The following is a 16467-nucleotide window of genomic DNA, read 5'->3' as shown; positions in this document are numbered from 1 at the left end:
AACAGCCTATCAGCAACATCTTCGCAAGTGCATCATAGCAACAACATTTCCTCTCTCATCATGGGCAAGAACAAGATCCGCAGCAAGGACAAGTCAAGGAAAGACAAGACTTCCATCAGCGATACCACTGGCTCAAGCACCCCCTCGACATGGACATCTGCTCACGGGGCCGTCATAACCAGATCCACTAGCAATACATCTGATCGCCGGCAGTTACCATCAGAACCCCCTGAGAAAACGCTCTGTGTTGCTACCATCACCTCGCTCAAAGACACGACTACATCCAAGTCTTCCTCCGCGTCATCGCCCACTCCTCCGATAACACGCGGAAAGGGCACAAAAGACAAACGAGACTCGGTCATCTCAAGCACATGGGAAGGTCCAAAGCAGCAGTCCGAACCTAAAGCTACCACCGCAGCCCGACCTCGATGGGGCTTCAGGCCTCGCAACTGGTGGCCATGTCGCATCATACGCCGGATATACCGCTTCTTCGTCGCCCTGACCCGGATACGCTGGACCGACAAACAAACGTCCAAGGACCTCATATTGACACTGACCTTCATCGGTATAGTCGTGGCCGGTGGCTACGTCGCCCTGGACATACTGCTCAAAGCGATACCCGGTGTCTCGGCTCAAGCCGTAGATGGCAACTGCAGTATTGTCTATGTCACTGTCCCCGGGCCGATAATTACCATCTCGCTCGTTGGTGCGTCTCCAACCAATCCGGCGAAAGGCACGTACTACTTTTCTGTTGTGAATAGTACGACGGAGTGGTTGGACAGTATTGCGCCGCCTAGTCGGTTCAGTACGTTGCCTACCAGGACGGCGGATGTTACGCCGATTATTTCGTCGGTGGGGCTGACGAGTATACCTTCTTCTGGTGCTGCTGTTGTGTCTTCAATGTTGGGGCCGACTACTTCGGCGCTGTCTTTGTCGGATCCTTTGGTCTCGTCGTCTGTGAGTTCACCTTCATCGGGTCCAACATCGTCTGAGACATCGAGCTTACCTCGGCCTATCAATCAACCACAGAGACCTTATCCGTCGTATCCTGCTTCAACGAGCCCTGTCACCATCAGTAGCGGGTTGTCTACTTCCGTTTCCACGCTATCCACGATTCTGTCGCCGTCTACGATCTCTACGCTTTCGAATGCAATCACCTCATCAGTCGACTTATTAAGCACTCTCCCGGGTCTGAGCTCCAGTATACTCCCAAGCACGCCTGGCGGACCATCTTCGGCGCTTCCAACCGGTTCGAATGTACCGACGACTTCTAGTGCACCTACAACGTCAAGTCCATCCGGTGACTCGGCTACTCTGAGTCGCGTTACATCAACAACTACTGGGGGCTCTTTCGTTTTCCCATCCACGCAGAGCGATGGCTTCATTGTGTCTCTACCTGGTCCCACTTCGGGGCTGACTCTTTCCGCCGACATATCGTCAAGTACCTCCATGAGCCTGTTGAGCAGTATCGGCAGTTATGCGACACCCTCATCATCGGGTCTTACACGATCGCTATCTACATCTACTTCCCTTTCACCGAGTAGCTTGGCTCCATCTACTCTTCCCACCAGTGTGGGTAGCTCCTCCGTTGTGCCATCGATAGGTTCCACTTCGTCGCCGTCCCTCACGTCCTCAACTGGGAGTCCTATCTCGGCACCGACAACTTTATCGAGTCTGACAATGTCATCCACTCAGAGCTTTACATCCAGCCCTACACCGTCGTCGAGTCTGCCGAATGAGCCCTTGACCAGTATACTCAGCCCAAGTACCTCCACCGGCTTTGCCACATTGTTTCCCATCACAAACTCGTCGTCGACGCTGAGCTTCAATTTGACGTCTACGTCTTCCACGCTGTTGGCTTCGAGCACCATGACGAGCTCTTCAGTTGGATCCAGCTCTTTGGCCGATAGCTCTACGTCGTCTGGTAGTAGCATAAGCCTTCCGTTCGCTATTACCTCGTCCAGGCCACTATCGAGCTCTGTGCTAGTTTCGCAAAGCACGTTGACTTCGAGTCCGAGCGCCACCACCTCGTCTGGGTTACTATCGAGTTCTGTGCCACTTTCGCAAAGCACTTCGGCTTCTATTCCGACCGCCACCAGTGTGTCCAGGTCACCGTCAAGCTCTGTTTTCATTTCGCAAAGCACCTTGACTTCCAGTCCGACCGCCAGCACCGCGTCCAGCTCACTATCAAGCTCTATCCCAGTTTCGCAAAGCACTCTGACTTCTACATTGACGCTGACGACAACTACCCCCCCACAGGCGACGTCGTCTGCCCCTCCAGGCTTCAGCGCCACGTCTTTGTTTAGCGCTCGGGCTATGACGAAGGTGATATCATATGGGGATGTCGCAATTAGCTTCGTCTTCCCGTCACCCAACATCTCAACGACCGTGTCGTACTGGACTGGGATATACCCCACGGTGACTGGGCCAGAGCCATCAGATCTGCAAACCATACCTTTGACGACACGGACTGAGCGCCAGACACCGATCTCTGCTCTGCCATCCTTTGAGATCTTCTCATCCAGATCCAGACGTTTCAAGACGGTAGTGACGACAGTATTCGAAGACGAGGATGAAGGTACGACATCACTAGGGAAGCGGCAGGATATTCCAATCACTGTTGTCGTGCCCACCCCAACGCTAGAGACAGCGATACTTGCGACAACGACCGTGGCTATTCCCGATGCACCAGGGCCTTCATCGTGCGGCGAGTCGGGCAACTTCACGCTGACGTTCGATGACACGGTCACCGGCGATGATGACAACACTATACTGCTCGTCGCCAGCGGCATGAAGAACCCTTACCATCACCTCTTCTACGGCAACGGATACACATACGTACCCGACATGTGGGAACCATACCCCGCGATCTCTCAACCCAACATCGCCATGTTCCTGCCTCTGACCGGGCGACTCCTTCCCAACACGCCCTTCGCAGGCACGATGCTTCCTGGCGAACTCGGCGCCGGACCACGAGCTTCAGTCAACGCCTACTGGTTCAACGCGTACTCCGCACACTTCGGCTGTGCTCTCAACGGTCTCACACCCTGTACACTGCGCATTTCGGGCTATCGCTACGACACCACTCTACAACAAGAAGTGCTCGTCGCAGAACAAAACGCGACTATTCCGGCATGCTGGGGCTACATCAACTGCCGCCTCACTCAGATCTTCTTCAACGACGACTTCCGCGCGCTGTCTGGAATCCAGTTCAATGCCTACACATACAACCTGGGCATACCGCAGGTGCACATGATGGATGATCTGCAGATGGAATGGTACAACAACACCTGTTCGGCGGGTATACTACGGATAGGACACAGCTAGTGTGGATCTAGGGTGTGGCGAGGTTGAAGTCATTTCATCGGGTATACAATATGTTGTTAGAGATGGCGATGATAAGATTAGCATAGTGTATCTTGGTGAACAGTATATCTAGACGAGAGATGAATACAGTTAGACTCCATTGAATGCGCCACTCTTCCTGCAGATGACCGTGATGAAGCCTCAGGTGACGGCTAGACCGTCGCGCTGCAATGAGGCGTGAGCTCTCCATCCGCGTCGATTGGCCGTCCACGGCAATCGTCGTCCGAGATGTGTTCCAAGGTGTTTCAGACGGCAGGTGCCATGTGAGCTGGAGGGCATCCGAAGACGCGTCGGCAGCCAGCCACGGAAGGAACGACGCGTAGCGTGGGTGCAAGCTCTCCACGGCGACTTCCCTCGTCGACGTCCAGGGTCCTGTTATGGCGTCACGCGGCGCCGTCGGATTTCCATGTCACGCGCGAACCGCTGAGGCTGCAGCTCCACGCGGTGCGCGCATATCGATATAGCCGGCGTATCATTCTCCAGCATAGCTTTGAATTTCCTTTTTCTTCCTTCTCCAAACCTCGCTGCAGCTCTCATTCGTCTTCCCGTCTTCGATTGTCGCATGTCCTGTTCCCGCCTCAAGCGACGTGCCGCATCTGCCTTTACCGCGTAGATACTAGCGTTTGCGCGGCAAGCTTGACCTCTTCACGGGTGCAGGTGATAGCAGTCTCTTTCTCGGCTTTCGCTGCTCAGAGGGAAATTCTCTCACTGCTCCGCCGAAGGTAGACCGCCGACCCAGGCCCGAGGCCCGCTACCACGATTTGCAGAGCTATGGCTACCTTTGCGCCGACCAATTTTCCCTCAGACGTCCGAGACAAGCCACCCCACCAAGAGCCCCCACCACAGCATCTCCAACACCACGGACCCTTCTCCCATCAGCTCAACCCGCCCACCGCGCCTCAGTCTCAGTCGTCGAACCCCCCGCCGCAGATAGCCAGACGTGCCTCGCGCGACCTCCGGCCCCAGCACTCCAACGGCGCAATGGCGGGCGCGAATGGCCATGGGCCCATGGCAGTGCCGGGCGGGCGCGCCAACGGCCACGAGCATAGGGCAAACTTGCGCGAGATGGGCTTTGCCGGCCCGCGCAGCCCCCCAAACAACAAGAACACCTCACACGTCCCCTGCAAGTTCTACCGGCAAGGCGCATGTCAGGCTGGCAAGGCGTGTCCGTTCCTGCACTCCGACGAGCCGCTGACGGAGCGGGCGCCCTGCAAGTACTTCACTAAGGTAAGACATGTGCGGGAGAAGGTGAATCATCGCTAACCATGTACCCAGGGAAACTGCAAGTTCGGCCAGAAATGCGCCCTCGCCCACATCCTCCCCAACGGCCATGTCGTGAACCGCGGAAACGCCGGTAATCACTTCAGCCGCATGAACATTCCCCACCACCAGGAGATGCCCATGAATAGCTCGCTGCTTACCATGCAGGCGCACATGGGTGGTATGCAGCCAGGGTACCCGTATGCCATGCCCGACGAGTACGCGAACCAGAAGAACCAGTACGACATGATTCCGACCATCGACACCACCTTCTCTTCCCACCCAGGCTCCAACTATGGCTCACCGCCAAACGAGAACGGCCGACTCCCGATATCACCGACACAGAAGGGCTTGAGCGTGATGGATGTAGGACTTCCTGCGTCTTTTGATAGCCAGGGTGTTTCGACCATGGCGCGATACGGCCCCATTGCCTCTTCAGTACCCGCCAAGTTCCTCGCGAACTCCCCGCCGTCCTCGTACCAAGCCGATTCGCCCGCGCTACGAAACCTACACGACTCTGCGTTTGGAGATGGTCTGCGGAGGGGCATTGCAGGACTTGGGTCGTCTCCACCAGAGTCGGTAGAGCAGCCAGTTGGACGGAGGATGCTGCATTCTGAGCTCGCCGCGAACCGCTCCCGGGGTATCATGTCGTCGAGTGTAGGCGCGCGACCGACGTACAAGGACGAGGAATGGGATGAGACGGACATGATTGGCAAATTCGAGGAGGACCTGCTGCCCAATTCATTGAGCGATCTTCTGACACCACAGGAGAAGATGCGCCGCTTCTCGCGCGACCAGGGCGAGAGCGACAACCGCACTTCACAGTCTAGGTTCGGAGTCTCGCCAACAGCGTCAGACCTCAAGTACGGATCGCCATCAGCAGCCACAGCTTCTCCCTCGCGATTCCAGTCCATGTGGGCCAAGCCTCGAGGACCGACTTACGATGGAGGATTCGAATCAGGCTCACTACCCGGTCAGTCAGCCTTCGGACACGTCGGCTCACCCCTCCGCAACTCAAGCCTCCACCCGGGAGCCAGCCCTTCGCTACGCGCCATGAACCGACCCACCACAGGCGACATGAGTCCATACCTCGCATCACCTCCCCGCCAAGCTTCCATGAGCATGATCAGCCAGCAACTCTCGCGCACCCGCATATCAGCCCGGGACGAAAGCGGCATCACCAGCAACCCCGTGCACCCCGGCATCAACCGCGTCACCTCTGCATCCAGCATTGGCAGCTCCAGCGGCCGTCTCGGCATCGATCGCGCTGTAAGCAGCAGCAGTATCAACCGCGAGAGGATCGAGGAAGAGCAGGGTTTGTTTAGCATGGAAGAGGAGGATGATCTGAACAAAAGCAGGGACGGCGCTTCGACTACTTCTAGCAACAGCAACAAGCGTCTGAGTGGTCTGTCATGGGGTAGTGGTGGCAAGGGTAGCCCGAACCTGGCTCCTGTTGGCGGTCATCGGACTGCTGGTAGTTCTGCGCTCGGCAAGGAGACGGGTGCGGGTGCTTGGGGTGGGAATGCTTGAGTTGATGGATGAAATCACGACGACGCACAACCCCCGCAAGAAAGTAGCTGGACGCCCAGAGCCAGTCCAGTACCAGCAGACACCCACCCCACTCCACGACCGTTATCTCTACGACATCCTTCCCCTACATCACTCCCAAAAGAAACCAGGTTGGAAAATTCTCAGCGTTCCCGGCGCAACTTGCATACAGGGTCCTATTCCTCCCACAACATGGACCCTAATCCTTCCCATCTTTCAAACGGCATATACATAAAAGTCTCTTAGCTTCGGTTTGACATGATCAACCAAGGGCGTACACAGCACATTACGGCACGGCACGGGCATGTGTCTTTTCCTCCAATTTTCTATTATTTCCTTTCTTTCTTTTTCTTTACAACTGGGGGTTCGTGCGTTCGTGCGTTAGTACGTTATGATTTACTTCTTTCTCACATGAATGGTGCGTCATGGGCAATGGAGTTTCACATGAATACAGTGGCTAGTACCGATCTTCTTATAGCGGCTAGTCTTCCATGCTGTACGGGGATAATGTAGCGGATGCGATGAAAGGTTACTGGAAACGAGTATTTACGATGGCATATGAATGAGCATGGATGGGCGGATGAAATGGGTGGATAGGTAGCTTTAGCTGGAATGTATATATACATATTCTTGATCACCGGTAATTAGGTCCTTGTGCACGCAAAGCTTGTCTGGGCGAATCTTTCGAGTTGATATCATGATCTGGGTTTGCATGTGTAGAACTTGGTGACGAGTGGTTGGAATAAAGTTCTTCATCGACAGACGGAAGCTTTCCCGTCCATAGTGCAGGAGAGGAGCCTGGAAAATGGGGCGTAGGCAACATTCGCTCGGGACTAGGCGACCCGAAAGTGAACATATCGGGCGCGATACCCCCAGTGTCAGTCGCGGAACGGCGTGTTCCATCAGGCGCAGGTAGAGCCGACTCTTGCGTTGGAGCTGTACCGTCTCTGATGGCTTGGACCGCAGCCGCCCAATCATCGTTGTCATTAGACGGTTCACGCGGCTGTGCAAGTGTCTCTGGAGATGGCGACCGGTAGTCGCTATCCATCCAACGGTCTTCTGAACCAGGCTGTAGGGGTATATCCCGCAGCTCTCCTACGGAGCTGGTAGGGGGCTTCTGCTGCCCTTGTGCAGGATGTAGTAAAAGTGAGAGACTTTGAGTATCTTCACAGCCGTTCTGGGAGTGTTGCGGCGCCTGTGGTTGCAGCTGCCCAGTGGCAGCCTGGAACCAGGCGCGGTTTAGCTCTTCCCCTGAGAGGTGTGCGTTGCTCGTCCTAAAGTCCTGCTTGGCTTTTTCGAGGAAATCAATGTACGGCTTGCTACTACTAGTACTACCGCTGTCCGTAAGAGTTGGGGTCCTTACTTCTGACGGTAGTGACTGCTCTCTAGGTTGCTGTTGCTTCCTTAGTCGCTCTTGCTCGTTCCGGTGCTCGATCTGGTGCTCGTTCCGGTGCTCGTTCCCTAAGCTCATCCTTGCACGGTTCACCTCCTCAAGTCGGGCCAGTTGTTTGTGGTACTCTTGTAGCTTTTGGGCCTGCGTCAGTGCTGACTTGGCGGGAGTCTTGCCCTCTGCTCTTGGTTTCACCGACGACGGCGACGGCATCGCCGCCACGGCTTTATCAACGCGCTGCTGCATTCTCTGCCGTTGCTCCATCTGTTGTGTTCCATGAGGCATCCTTTGCTGCTCTTTTGTTCGTTCTATGTCTTCACTCCGTTCATTTTCCTGTTGCTGCTCGTAAGGTGCCTTCTGCTGTTGCTGCATCTGCTGAACGAGATTCGTGTTTGGCGGCTGTGCCGTCTGTTGTGGTTGTGCAATCCGTCGAGCCTGCCTCATCAACTTCGTTTTGGCTTGGTCTTCCATTAGGAGTTTGAATGCTCTTTGTTGCTGTTGCGGGTCCATATCGCCGTAAGCTATAGGCCTCGATTCCGACGCGGCGGGGCTATCTACATAATTGAGCTCGCTATCAAGAACGCCAGCACGATCATCGCCGGCGTTGCTGCGTTCTTTTAAAAAGCTGTCGAAGTCATTGTTGCCCAGAATCAAAGGGTCGTCCCAAGAGTTCGGAACACCGTCGTTCCAATAGTCCGGAACAGCATTATTACCGTCGGGCTGTTGCTATATCAGCATACAAGTAGAGACAAAGCTACTAAAGGCTACTTACATGGTCATTCGCTGAAATGCTGAAAAGAGGAGCACGCTGGTCTTCCTCAAAGCTGTCTTGCACGGGTATGTACGGGCTGCCTCGCCAGTAAGGTGACCGTAGCGGGCCCTCAAGGTTATTCTTGGACTGAGCCAATGGGTTTGCGTGCCCGATAGTTGTATTTGTATACGTCTCTGATGGGGCTCTTTCGTAGTCCTGGACATAAGGCATGTCGGCCTCTACATTTGCTTGGGCTTGACCGTATGATACACCTGCGTCGGGTGATATCGCTTCTACTTGTAGTCCTGCTATGGCATCAGAATCCAAGCGTTCGCCTGAGAGGTCTTTTGAGGCGGACTGATGCGACGTGCCAATCTGGGCACCCGTGTTCACTGCTGCCGGTTTGTTAAGGGCCCCTCTTCTGTAGAGCATTTCGGCATGCTGACGAAAGCGAAAGAAGAGAGGGTGGATGCCTTGTTGCAGGAGTTGTAGCTTTATCTGTTCGGGCCAACTATGGACATCACTCTGAAACTTCTCTCGGACTTCGGGCTTGGCTGTATCCATCATCTTCTTCGCAAACTGGTTGATGACCAATTGGTCTTGACGGTTTTGCTGAGGCATCGGGGCCTCCTGCGTGTTCGGCGGAATCGGAGTTCCCTCACCCTCACCACTTTGCGGCTGTCCCGACACCAAGTCCTGATAATGCAGGACTTGTAGTAATTTAAGCTTTTCCAGATCCACTCCGGGAGCAAGGCTGGGGTTGTGCTGCACCCAAGCCTTGAGGTCACTCCAGGACCTGACATCGGGCGTCAAAATCTGCATTATCTGCATGTTCAACACATTAGGAGGGAACTGGACTTGATCTATCGTAAGTATAAGCCCCGGGTGCGTCCGTAATAGTCTCTTAGCAGCAGCAATCCTGTCAGTTTTCGGAGGGTGTATACCCGAACCTTGCGAACTGTGCTGTTGCTGTCCAATCTCCTTTACAGCATGAGTGGTGCGTCGTACCTTTGCAGGAATGAGAAGTATTTTCGACTGGCCATGGTGTTTTTTAGTGTGCGCATTGAGTGCACTCATGTTTCCAAAACCAATGCGGTGATATTGGCAGGACACTGTCTCACAATATACGCGTTGGACATGGGTGGTCTCATGCTCGAGCCGGAGTTGCGCAGTCGCAAAGCCCAACGATAGCCTCTCACAGTGTGGGAAGCGGCATCGAAAAGCGGTGGAAGCATACGATTCCTGGAACGCCCGAAGCGTGGTTGGCGCAATGCCCTGGACGTCTTGTTGCGCCAAGAGATACACGACGGCGCTCTCGTATGTGTGGGCAAGTCTGCTGAAAAGCGTTCTGTCCTTGTTGATGACGTAGGTCTCGATATCTGGAAAGGTTTGTGAGCTCATGGATGTGGCTAAATCGAAGTGACGGATTCCACTGTGAACTTACCTGAACTATTTCCGCCTTCAAGCTCGCTGGCCATATGTCTGAGACCCATCACATCTGCCATTAAGCCGTAGATCGGTGTGTTCAAAAAGAGCTTGAGCCGTTCTTCTGCGTGGGAGGTGTTTACCAAGTCGGGCAACACATCCTGGATTGTAGCAAGTCCGAGTGCATGCAGATAGGTTTCGTGTGTTCCGTGCAGCCGGTCCAGTTGACGTTGGAGGGCTTGGCCTGGGTGGAGATCTCTTCCAGAAGCATATTGCAGGCAGTGTTCGATCCAAAACTCTATCGCATATGGTAAGAGCCTGTAGTTGCCACTCGCGATGATAGCAAGATAATCTGTGGAGTTGCTTCCCAAGCGTACGAGTTCCAGGCCGCGAATGATGACAATGGCGCATGCGCACGATATGTCTAGTGCAACATCAATTGCTGGAACGATTTGTGGTATTTGAGCCTTCAGGAAATATCTAATCGATCGTTAGCGGCCATCAATTTAGCTGGGGGGATGTGCGTACTCCTTCACCGAGAAGTGGACTGGTACTATCGTTGAATCAGGTAATTCTTCGATAAGCGGTTTGCAGTGGTCAAGAATAGAAGCGACAGGGATGCTTCGCATCTGAGAGCTCATGTCGTCTGGAAACATAGACAGCGCCTGCAGTAGCTCTGATTTATGCAAAGGCCTTCGTGAGAAGCATATCCAGCTCATGATGCGCGGCACGCCTCCGTAGCTTTGGGCACCTGGGGCGCTGCAGAGACGAGTTACGATCTGTGCGTAAAGGGCTTCCAGATCAGAGGGAAGATTGTCGACGATAGTACGCAGTTCCTCAGGGCTATACACCGTATCGAGTGATTCCAGCACGAGGCTCACCCACAAAAACATACCTGTGTGAATGTTAGAAAACTTGTTGTCGTTCCACAGACCGAGCAGGACGTACCCTGAGACTTCTCAAGAAGAGTTTTCTTCACATGGGCCATGATCGAGGAATCTGGGTCGAGCTCTTCGAAATGCTCAGGAAGATCAGAAAGCTTATCATTGACAAAACTGGCAATCGCACGAGTGACTGCAAGACCTTCATCGACATTGCTGAGAGAGATCATCGTTGACAATTTGTCCTTCTTGCGCCGCGAGGTGGCCATGGTATCTCGGCTCGCGACCATGATCTTGCAGACATGGGAAGACTGGTCGGTCGAAATCATCTGCGAAAGATCATTGAGAAGCTCCTTCTGATCCCGTGAAGTCCATTCGTCAATACCGTCTACGATAAGCCGCACGGATCCCAAACCTCGGAGAAGTTCAGGGAGAAGTGTCAACAGCGCTTTCTTCGTAGGTTCAGGATTCGACTTAAAGTAGACGTCGTGGACGTAGATGGCGAGATCCTGATGTTTTTGGATGACCTGCGATATGAGAGATCGCAGCAGACGGCTCGGACCATCGGAGCGGCTTCCGAGAAAACTGCAGAAGTAGTAGAATACATGAACGCCGTTTGTCTCGGTGTGTTGTACAAGGGCAGAGCATATCATGGACTTCCCTTTGAGCAGGTCAGCAAATGACTAGCCGCAGCGGCAGCAATTGGACATACCAGCTCCTGGTTTACCGCAAAGCCACACAAGGGGATTCTTTGCGCTATCTCCTAGCCATAACTCAGTTGCTTTGTGCTGTATGAACCAATCGCAGCTGTGTGGCAAGTAATCTCGGAGGTGGCGGTCAAGCAAGTCGGCTGGGAGGGTATCAGTCGTTCCTAGCCAGGCTAAGACTTTTCGAATCTTGACCTAGAAGTATAGCACAGAGTCAGCGCATGTCTCAAACACAGAGTGTACTAGTGTATACTGACAGCAGTCCACTCGCGCTCTTGTTGCTCCCAACTCTCGTCATCGGCTTTGCTACGTCGAATGGATTCAGCGATATCCGCTGCAGCAGCTTCCTTGTCGGCTAGCTCGGTGTGATACGCCAGGTTCTTCAGTATCCCATTAAATCGAGATTCAAAGCCAGCCCACATAGAACTGAAGAATATGGACCATGCTATAGCTGATTAGAACGACATAACGTCAGGCTGCTGGTGTACTTACATTTCCTTTTCACAAACTTGTAAGCTCGACGATGAAACTCTACAATGTCAGAGTATACTAGAGCTAGCACATTTTGAAAGTTGTGATCGTTGACAAGTGCATCGCCAAGACGATCCAGGCGAGAGACAATGTCTCCAATCTTGCCGTAGGCTTCTATCAACTTCTCGAACGCACTGATGGAATCGGCCGTGATCTGTCTTCACAGTAAGTACAGGATGACTGGGTAGGCGTGCGACTTGCCATAAGCATAAGCTTTACCGGTGCCCAGATCCATGGCAGGAAAGGCGTCCCATTGCAGAGCACTTCGACCACCTTGGAGTAATGCTCCATTCCCCGAAGGAAATTGTCCAGCCGGGCCATGCACCTTTGCGTTCGGCGAGCGCGAAGCTGGCGCTCAATCCGTATCGCCTCATCTCGGACATCCTTGAGCTGCGTGTTGTGGAATAGTTGCTTGTCGTCTGGGGCGACGGTGGATGCAAACCGCTCGAACGCGTCTTGAAGCGTGACGCGGGCTTGGGCGGAAGGGGCCGCCGCCATTGTACCGAGGTCGGGCCGTGCGCACGTGTGGCACGTCACCGAGGCGCGATGGAATCTCGGGCAGAAGACGTTTCGACCACAACACTCGGTCACTTTATGGACACAATGATGGTACTGTGGACAGTGGGGAGATGAAGAGCAGCTTGTAGACGGCACGCTCAAGGTTGACAGCACATGCGCACGAGTGTACAGCCTCGTAGGCAGACACGCTCAGCCCCAGTGGCTTGCAATAGCTCGCCGTATCCAATGGATGCACTCAAGCTCTCTAAGTTCAATCATTCAACATGGTGATGTGCGAGACTCCGTCTTTCGCGTCTTCAGGCGTCTTACAGTATGCTCACATGCCTTCCCGAGATCGTTGTTGATGAATTCGCTGCTCCAGCCACAAAGCGACGGCGATTGAATACCCCTCATGCGGAGAGCGTCACACTCGCATCTGATCACGAAGTCTCGGCGCAGTCATCACCACCGTCTGCCAGCGCGACCACAGAAGAGTTAGGAGAAGACACCTTAGTATGCTATGGCATGGTCAGTCGCGCCTTGCTCACCTTATTGGTCTATGCTTACCTTGCTCAGATATCAGATTTAAAAGCACACAGTCTCCTCCATCATGCCACCTCCCTTACCCCTACCCCAGACGCGATCCGATTTGAACCTCCTCGTACAATATTCCGCGATAGTGCCAATACGCCGGTCGCGCGGCTGGACGACTATGGGGGCGAGCTGCTACTGCGGCTGGCAGCCGACGACGAGCTCGTATTGCAACTTTCAATCTTTTCGGCGCCCATCGCACCCCCGACGGAACGGCGGACACTCAAGGGTACATTTCAGTACGTGGGGGCTACGATATATGGTCCCAAACGCCGCTCCGGTGATGTGGGCGATTTCTTGAATCAAGCCGGTTGCTACTTGGATGACCCTGTTGGCTGTGACCGCAACGTCCCGTATATGAACCCTCAATGTCTGTTTACTCTTCACGAAGCGCCACCAATGACGTTCGATTTATTGCAGTCTCACGAATCACACATCGACAGCTTTTCACGAGCCTCTCTAAATGTTTTGTTCCAGTTCGAAACTACTGATGAGTTCGAGTTATCGGCTAGCCCGAGAGCTCTAAGGACCGAGTTGAAAGAGTACGTAGCCCTCCGTGAAAGGGTCACATCAGCTGACTTGGAATCCAAGGCATCAGAAACAAGCCCTGACTTTCTTCCTGCGGCGCGAACGAGGTATGCATCCAAACAAAGATGGTGTTGGTATATGGCTGCGGAAGACAAGCGCGGGACAATCTACGTGCGTATGCCCGAGCTATTATTTCACGTTTCAATGCTGAACCTTGGTGTGCTTCAGTTTTGTGAACGCTGTGACTGATGAAGTCCAATCTGCCCCTGGCCCGGTATGGAGTGGCGGATTGCTCGCCGATGAGATGGGCCTTGGGAAGACGCTGAGCATGATCGCTTTGATCGCTTCTGACCAAGATCGCCGGTCAGACAACGATCCACCCACAGGCTACTCCGCTTCCGAGACTTGCATAGCATCGACTCTGATAGTGGTGCCACTGAGCTGTAGGAGTGCACACATTCTACGACTTCACACATGCTGACGCCATCTGCAGTGTTCAGTGTCTGGGAATCGCAGCTACAGAGGTTCGTCGTCGCAAACGATGCGAGGTACGCTTATTGACCGTCATCAGCCACGTCCATCCCGGCAAATTAACATGGTGCATGCACCACGGGAACCGAAGGTTCAAGCTGAAGAACCACAAAAGACCGCCCGGTAGGTTGTATTTACGTACACACCACAGATAATGCGTCGACTGACGAGCCGCTGTATCACTAGAGATTGTTTTTACTACCTACCAGACTCTCGAGGGGGCAAATCGCAGGAGCGTTCGGAGCAACGACTCTATATTCTCGCACCACTGGAGACGAGTCATACTCGACGAGGGTCAGCACAAAGAGCTTCCCACATCTTGTGCCTCTATACTGACTTTGCCCCTTTTCAGCACATACGATACGCAATCACAAGACCTCTACTGCGCACGCAATGGCCGCACTCCGCGCGACTTCCAGATGGGCAGTCTCAGGTACCCCAATCCAGAACAGCCTGCTCGACTTCCACGGTCTCTTCAAGTTCCTTCATTTCGCACCATACGACGATCCAAAAGTGTTTGATGATGATATCTCGAGCATATGGCGAAGAAAGTCCATCGAAGAGGCCGGCGAGACGTTCAAGAAATTGCTGTCGTGCATGATGATCCGCCGAACGAAGGCTATCCTGGATTTGCCCAGCAAAGACGACCGTTTGGTGCGTGTGCCATTCAATCACGAGGAAGAAAGACATTATCGCCAAATAGAACAACCGGTCATGGATATGCTAGACCGCAACACTGGAGACGACAGCCAAACCCAGGTCCCTTGGATGACTGCTATACAGCAGATCAACAAGCTGCGTCTTATCTGCAATCTAGGCGTCTTCATTCCTTCGCAATTCGACTGCACCTCGCAACCGGGCAATCTTGATGACAAGACAACCGTGATGAATGCACGCTTCTCAATGGACGGAGGATCCTGCGAACTGTGTCTCCAGCCAGTCGAGACATTAACTTTCGGCCGTGAACTCTGTAATCCTACACAACCACAAGTATACCATTCAGCTTGCAGCAAGTTCTACTGCGCCGAGTGCGCTGCGAGCCTCCAGTATCGATCACCTGAGCCGTGCGCATGTATGGAAAAACCGAAACCGTGTCGACTCCGTCCCTTGGCATCCTTCTTAGCTACTCCCAGTCTTACGCCTACCGACAGCCTTTCTCCCTCATCCATGGATTGGGACTACAGTAACGACATTTCAAGCAAAGTATGGGCGCTCATCTCCCAGATCAAGTCGCGTCCACAGGAAAAGCAGTGAGTTTACCAGCACCTTCGGGCGCTTCACCAACTAACCCTTGGCTAGTGCCGTATTCTCGTCTTGGACGTCCAGTCTCGATATGGTCGAGAGAGCGCTTCGGTGTGATCCAAATCAGGTCATTCAATCCGTCCGAATTGATGGCAAGGTTACGCCAAAGAACCGCAGTATCGCTACACAACGGCTTCGAGATGATCCTGGTATCCGCGTCATACTCATCACCATCGCCTGCGGTGCCTGTGGGTATGTTTACGAAGACAACACCCAGCAACCACGAATACATGCTAACGACTATCTCAGTCTGGACCTAACCGCTGCATCGACAGTCCACCTCCTCGAACCTCAGTGGAACCCGTCTCTTGAAGATCAAGCACTTGCTCGAGTCCATCGCCTAGGGCAGACTCGTCCCGTGACTACTATACGCTATGTCATGGAAGACTCGTTCGAAGAGGTAATCATGCCGCAATGAAATTGGAAATGTGAACTGACACGCGCATCGATAGCACATCCTCGAAGTTCAAGATCGCAAGAAGCTACTCGCCACAACGCTCCTATCCAACGGGTCTTCGCTGGAGGTAAGCAATGCGCGTATAAACACCTTCACGCCAGCATTCAGATACTGACAAGTCGTTCTCAGAACCTGCGACAATTGCTGCACGAAAGGAAAGGTAGTCAACACGCTTAATGGGGCGCAAGAGCATGGAGGCTAAATGCTATATAGTCTTCTTATCATTCGTGCCTCAATCCTAGCTCCTGATAATTGCCATCATTTTCATGCGAGAGTATCATTGTGTTCAGGGTGGTTATGTATCGCGGCAGTCGTGACTGGATCGCCGCCCGCTTTGCTTCAACGCGCACGAGTTCATCATGATACTGATGCGAGCTTCTATGTGAAGCCTTCCCCAGGTACTGTAAGTAACTTCTGTCGTGGCGTATTTGCTCTCTAGCTCGTGATGATAAATGACTCTTGTGGATGCTTCTGCGCCTCCCTCCTCGCAGGCGGCTGGTGTTGATGTAGGTGGCCCGTGCGCATCGCGTCTTGACGCGTCGGCGCGTCATCCTTCTGCCATCGCAGAAAGACTCTGCAAACACTACATCCTCAATCGACAACAACGACCGTACATCACCACCGTAGATGCCTTCCATTACACGCGGCAAAGTACAGTCACGTTTCGTGCATTCCGCGTGCTGCTACATGGCGTAGCGCGT

At 53.6% G+C, this 16467-nt stretch overlaps 5 protein-coding genes across 5 annotated transcripts; 4 read left to right on the top strand and 1 right to left on the bottom strand.

Moving 5' to 3' along the window:
* Positions 1–60: 60 nt before the first annotated feature.
* Positions 61–1274, top strand: J4E93_006434 (uncharacterized protein; the record flags this gene model as incomplete). Its single annotated transcript, XM_049344347.1, has 2 exons — positions 61–639; positions 1080–1274. 2 exons carry the CDS (start codon positions 61–63, stop codon positions 1272–1274), a joined length of 774 nt encoding a protein of 257 aa, XP_049198782.1.
* A 1298-nt stretch (positions 1275–2572) lies between these two features.
* On the top strand, positions 2573–3327 carry J4E93_006433 (uncharacterized protein; the record flags this gene model as incomplete). Its single annotated transcript, XM_049344346.1, has 2 exons — positions 2573–2578; positions 2605–3327. 2 exons carry the CDS (start codon positions 2573–2575, stop codon positions 3325–3327), a joined length of 729 nt encoding a protein of 242 aa, XP_049198781.1.
* An 810-nt stretch (positions 3328–4137) lies between these two features.
* J4E93_006432 (uncharacterized protein) lies at positions 4138–6156 on the top strand (the record flags this gene model as incomplete). Its single annotated transcript, XM_049344345.1, has 2 exons — positions 4138–4593; positions 4642–6156. The coding sequence occupies 2 exons, from the start codon at positions 4138–4140 to the stop codon at positions 6154–6156; spliced, it is 1971 nt and encodes a 656-aa protein (XP_049198780.1).
* Positions 6157–6808: 652 nt separating this feature from the next.
* On the bottom strand, positions 6809–12357 carry J4E93_006431 (uncharacterized protein; the record flags this gene model as incomplete). The annotated part of the gene is made up of 9 exons (XM_049344344.1): positions 6809–8284; positions 8337–9178; positions 9760–10220; positions 10269–10583; positions 10626–10635; positions 10689–11148; positions 11586–11773; positions 11821–12017; positions 12185–12357. The coding sequence occupies 9 exons, from the start codon at positions 12355–12357 to the stop codon at positions 6809–6811; spliced, it is 4122 nt and encodes a 1373-aa protein (XP_049198779.1).
* Positions 12358–14400: 2043 nt separating this feature from the next.
* On the top strand, positions 14401–15261 carry J4E93_006430 (uncharacterized protein; the record flags this gene model as incomplete). Its single annotated transcript, XM_049344343.1, has 1 exon — positions 14401–15261. One exon carries the CDS (start codon positions 14401–14403, stop codon positions 15259–15261), a length of 861 nt encoding a protein of 286 aa, XP_049198778.1.
* Positions 15262–16467: the final 1206 nt, after the last annotated feature.

This window comes from Alternaria ventricosa (genome assembly GCF_023758065.1).
Source record: "Alternaria ventricosa strain BMP 2768 chromosome Unknown scaffold_10, whole genome shotgun sequence".
NCBI classification, from domain to species: domain Eukaryota; kingdom Fungi; phylum Ascomycota; class Dothideomycetes; order Pleosporales; family Pleosporaceae; genus Alternaria; species Alternaria ventricosa.
Note: the sequence above shows the minus strand (reverse complement) of the source record. Positions and strands in the feature narration are given on the sequence as shown.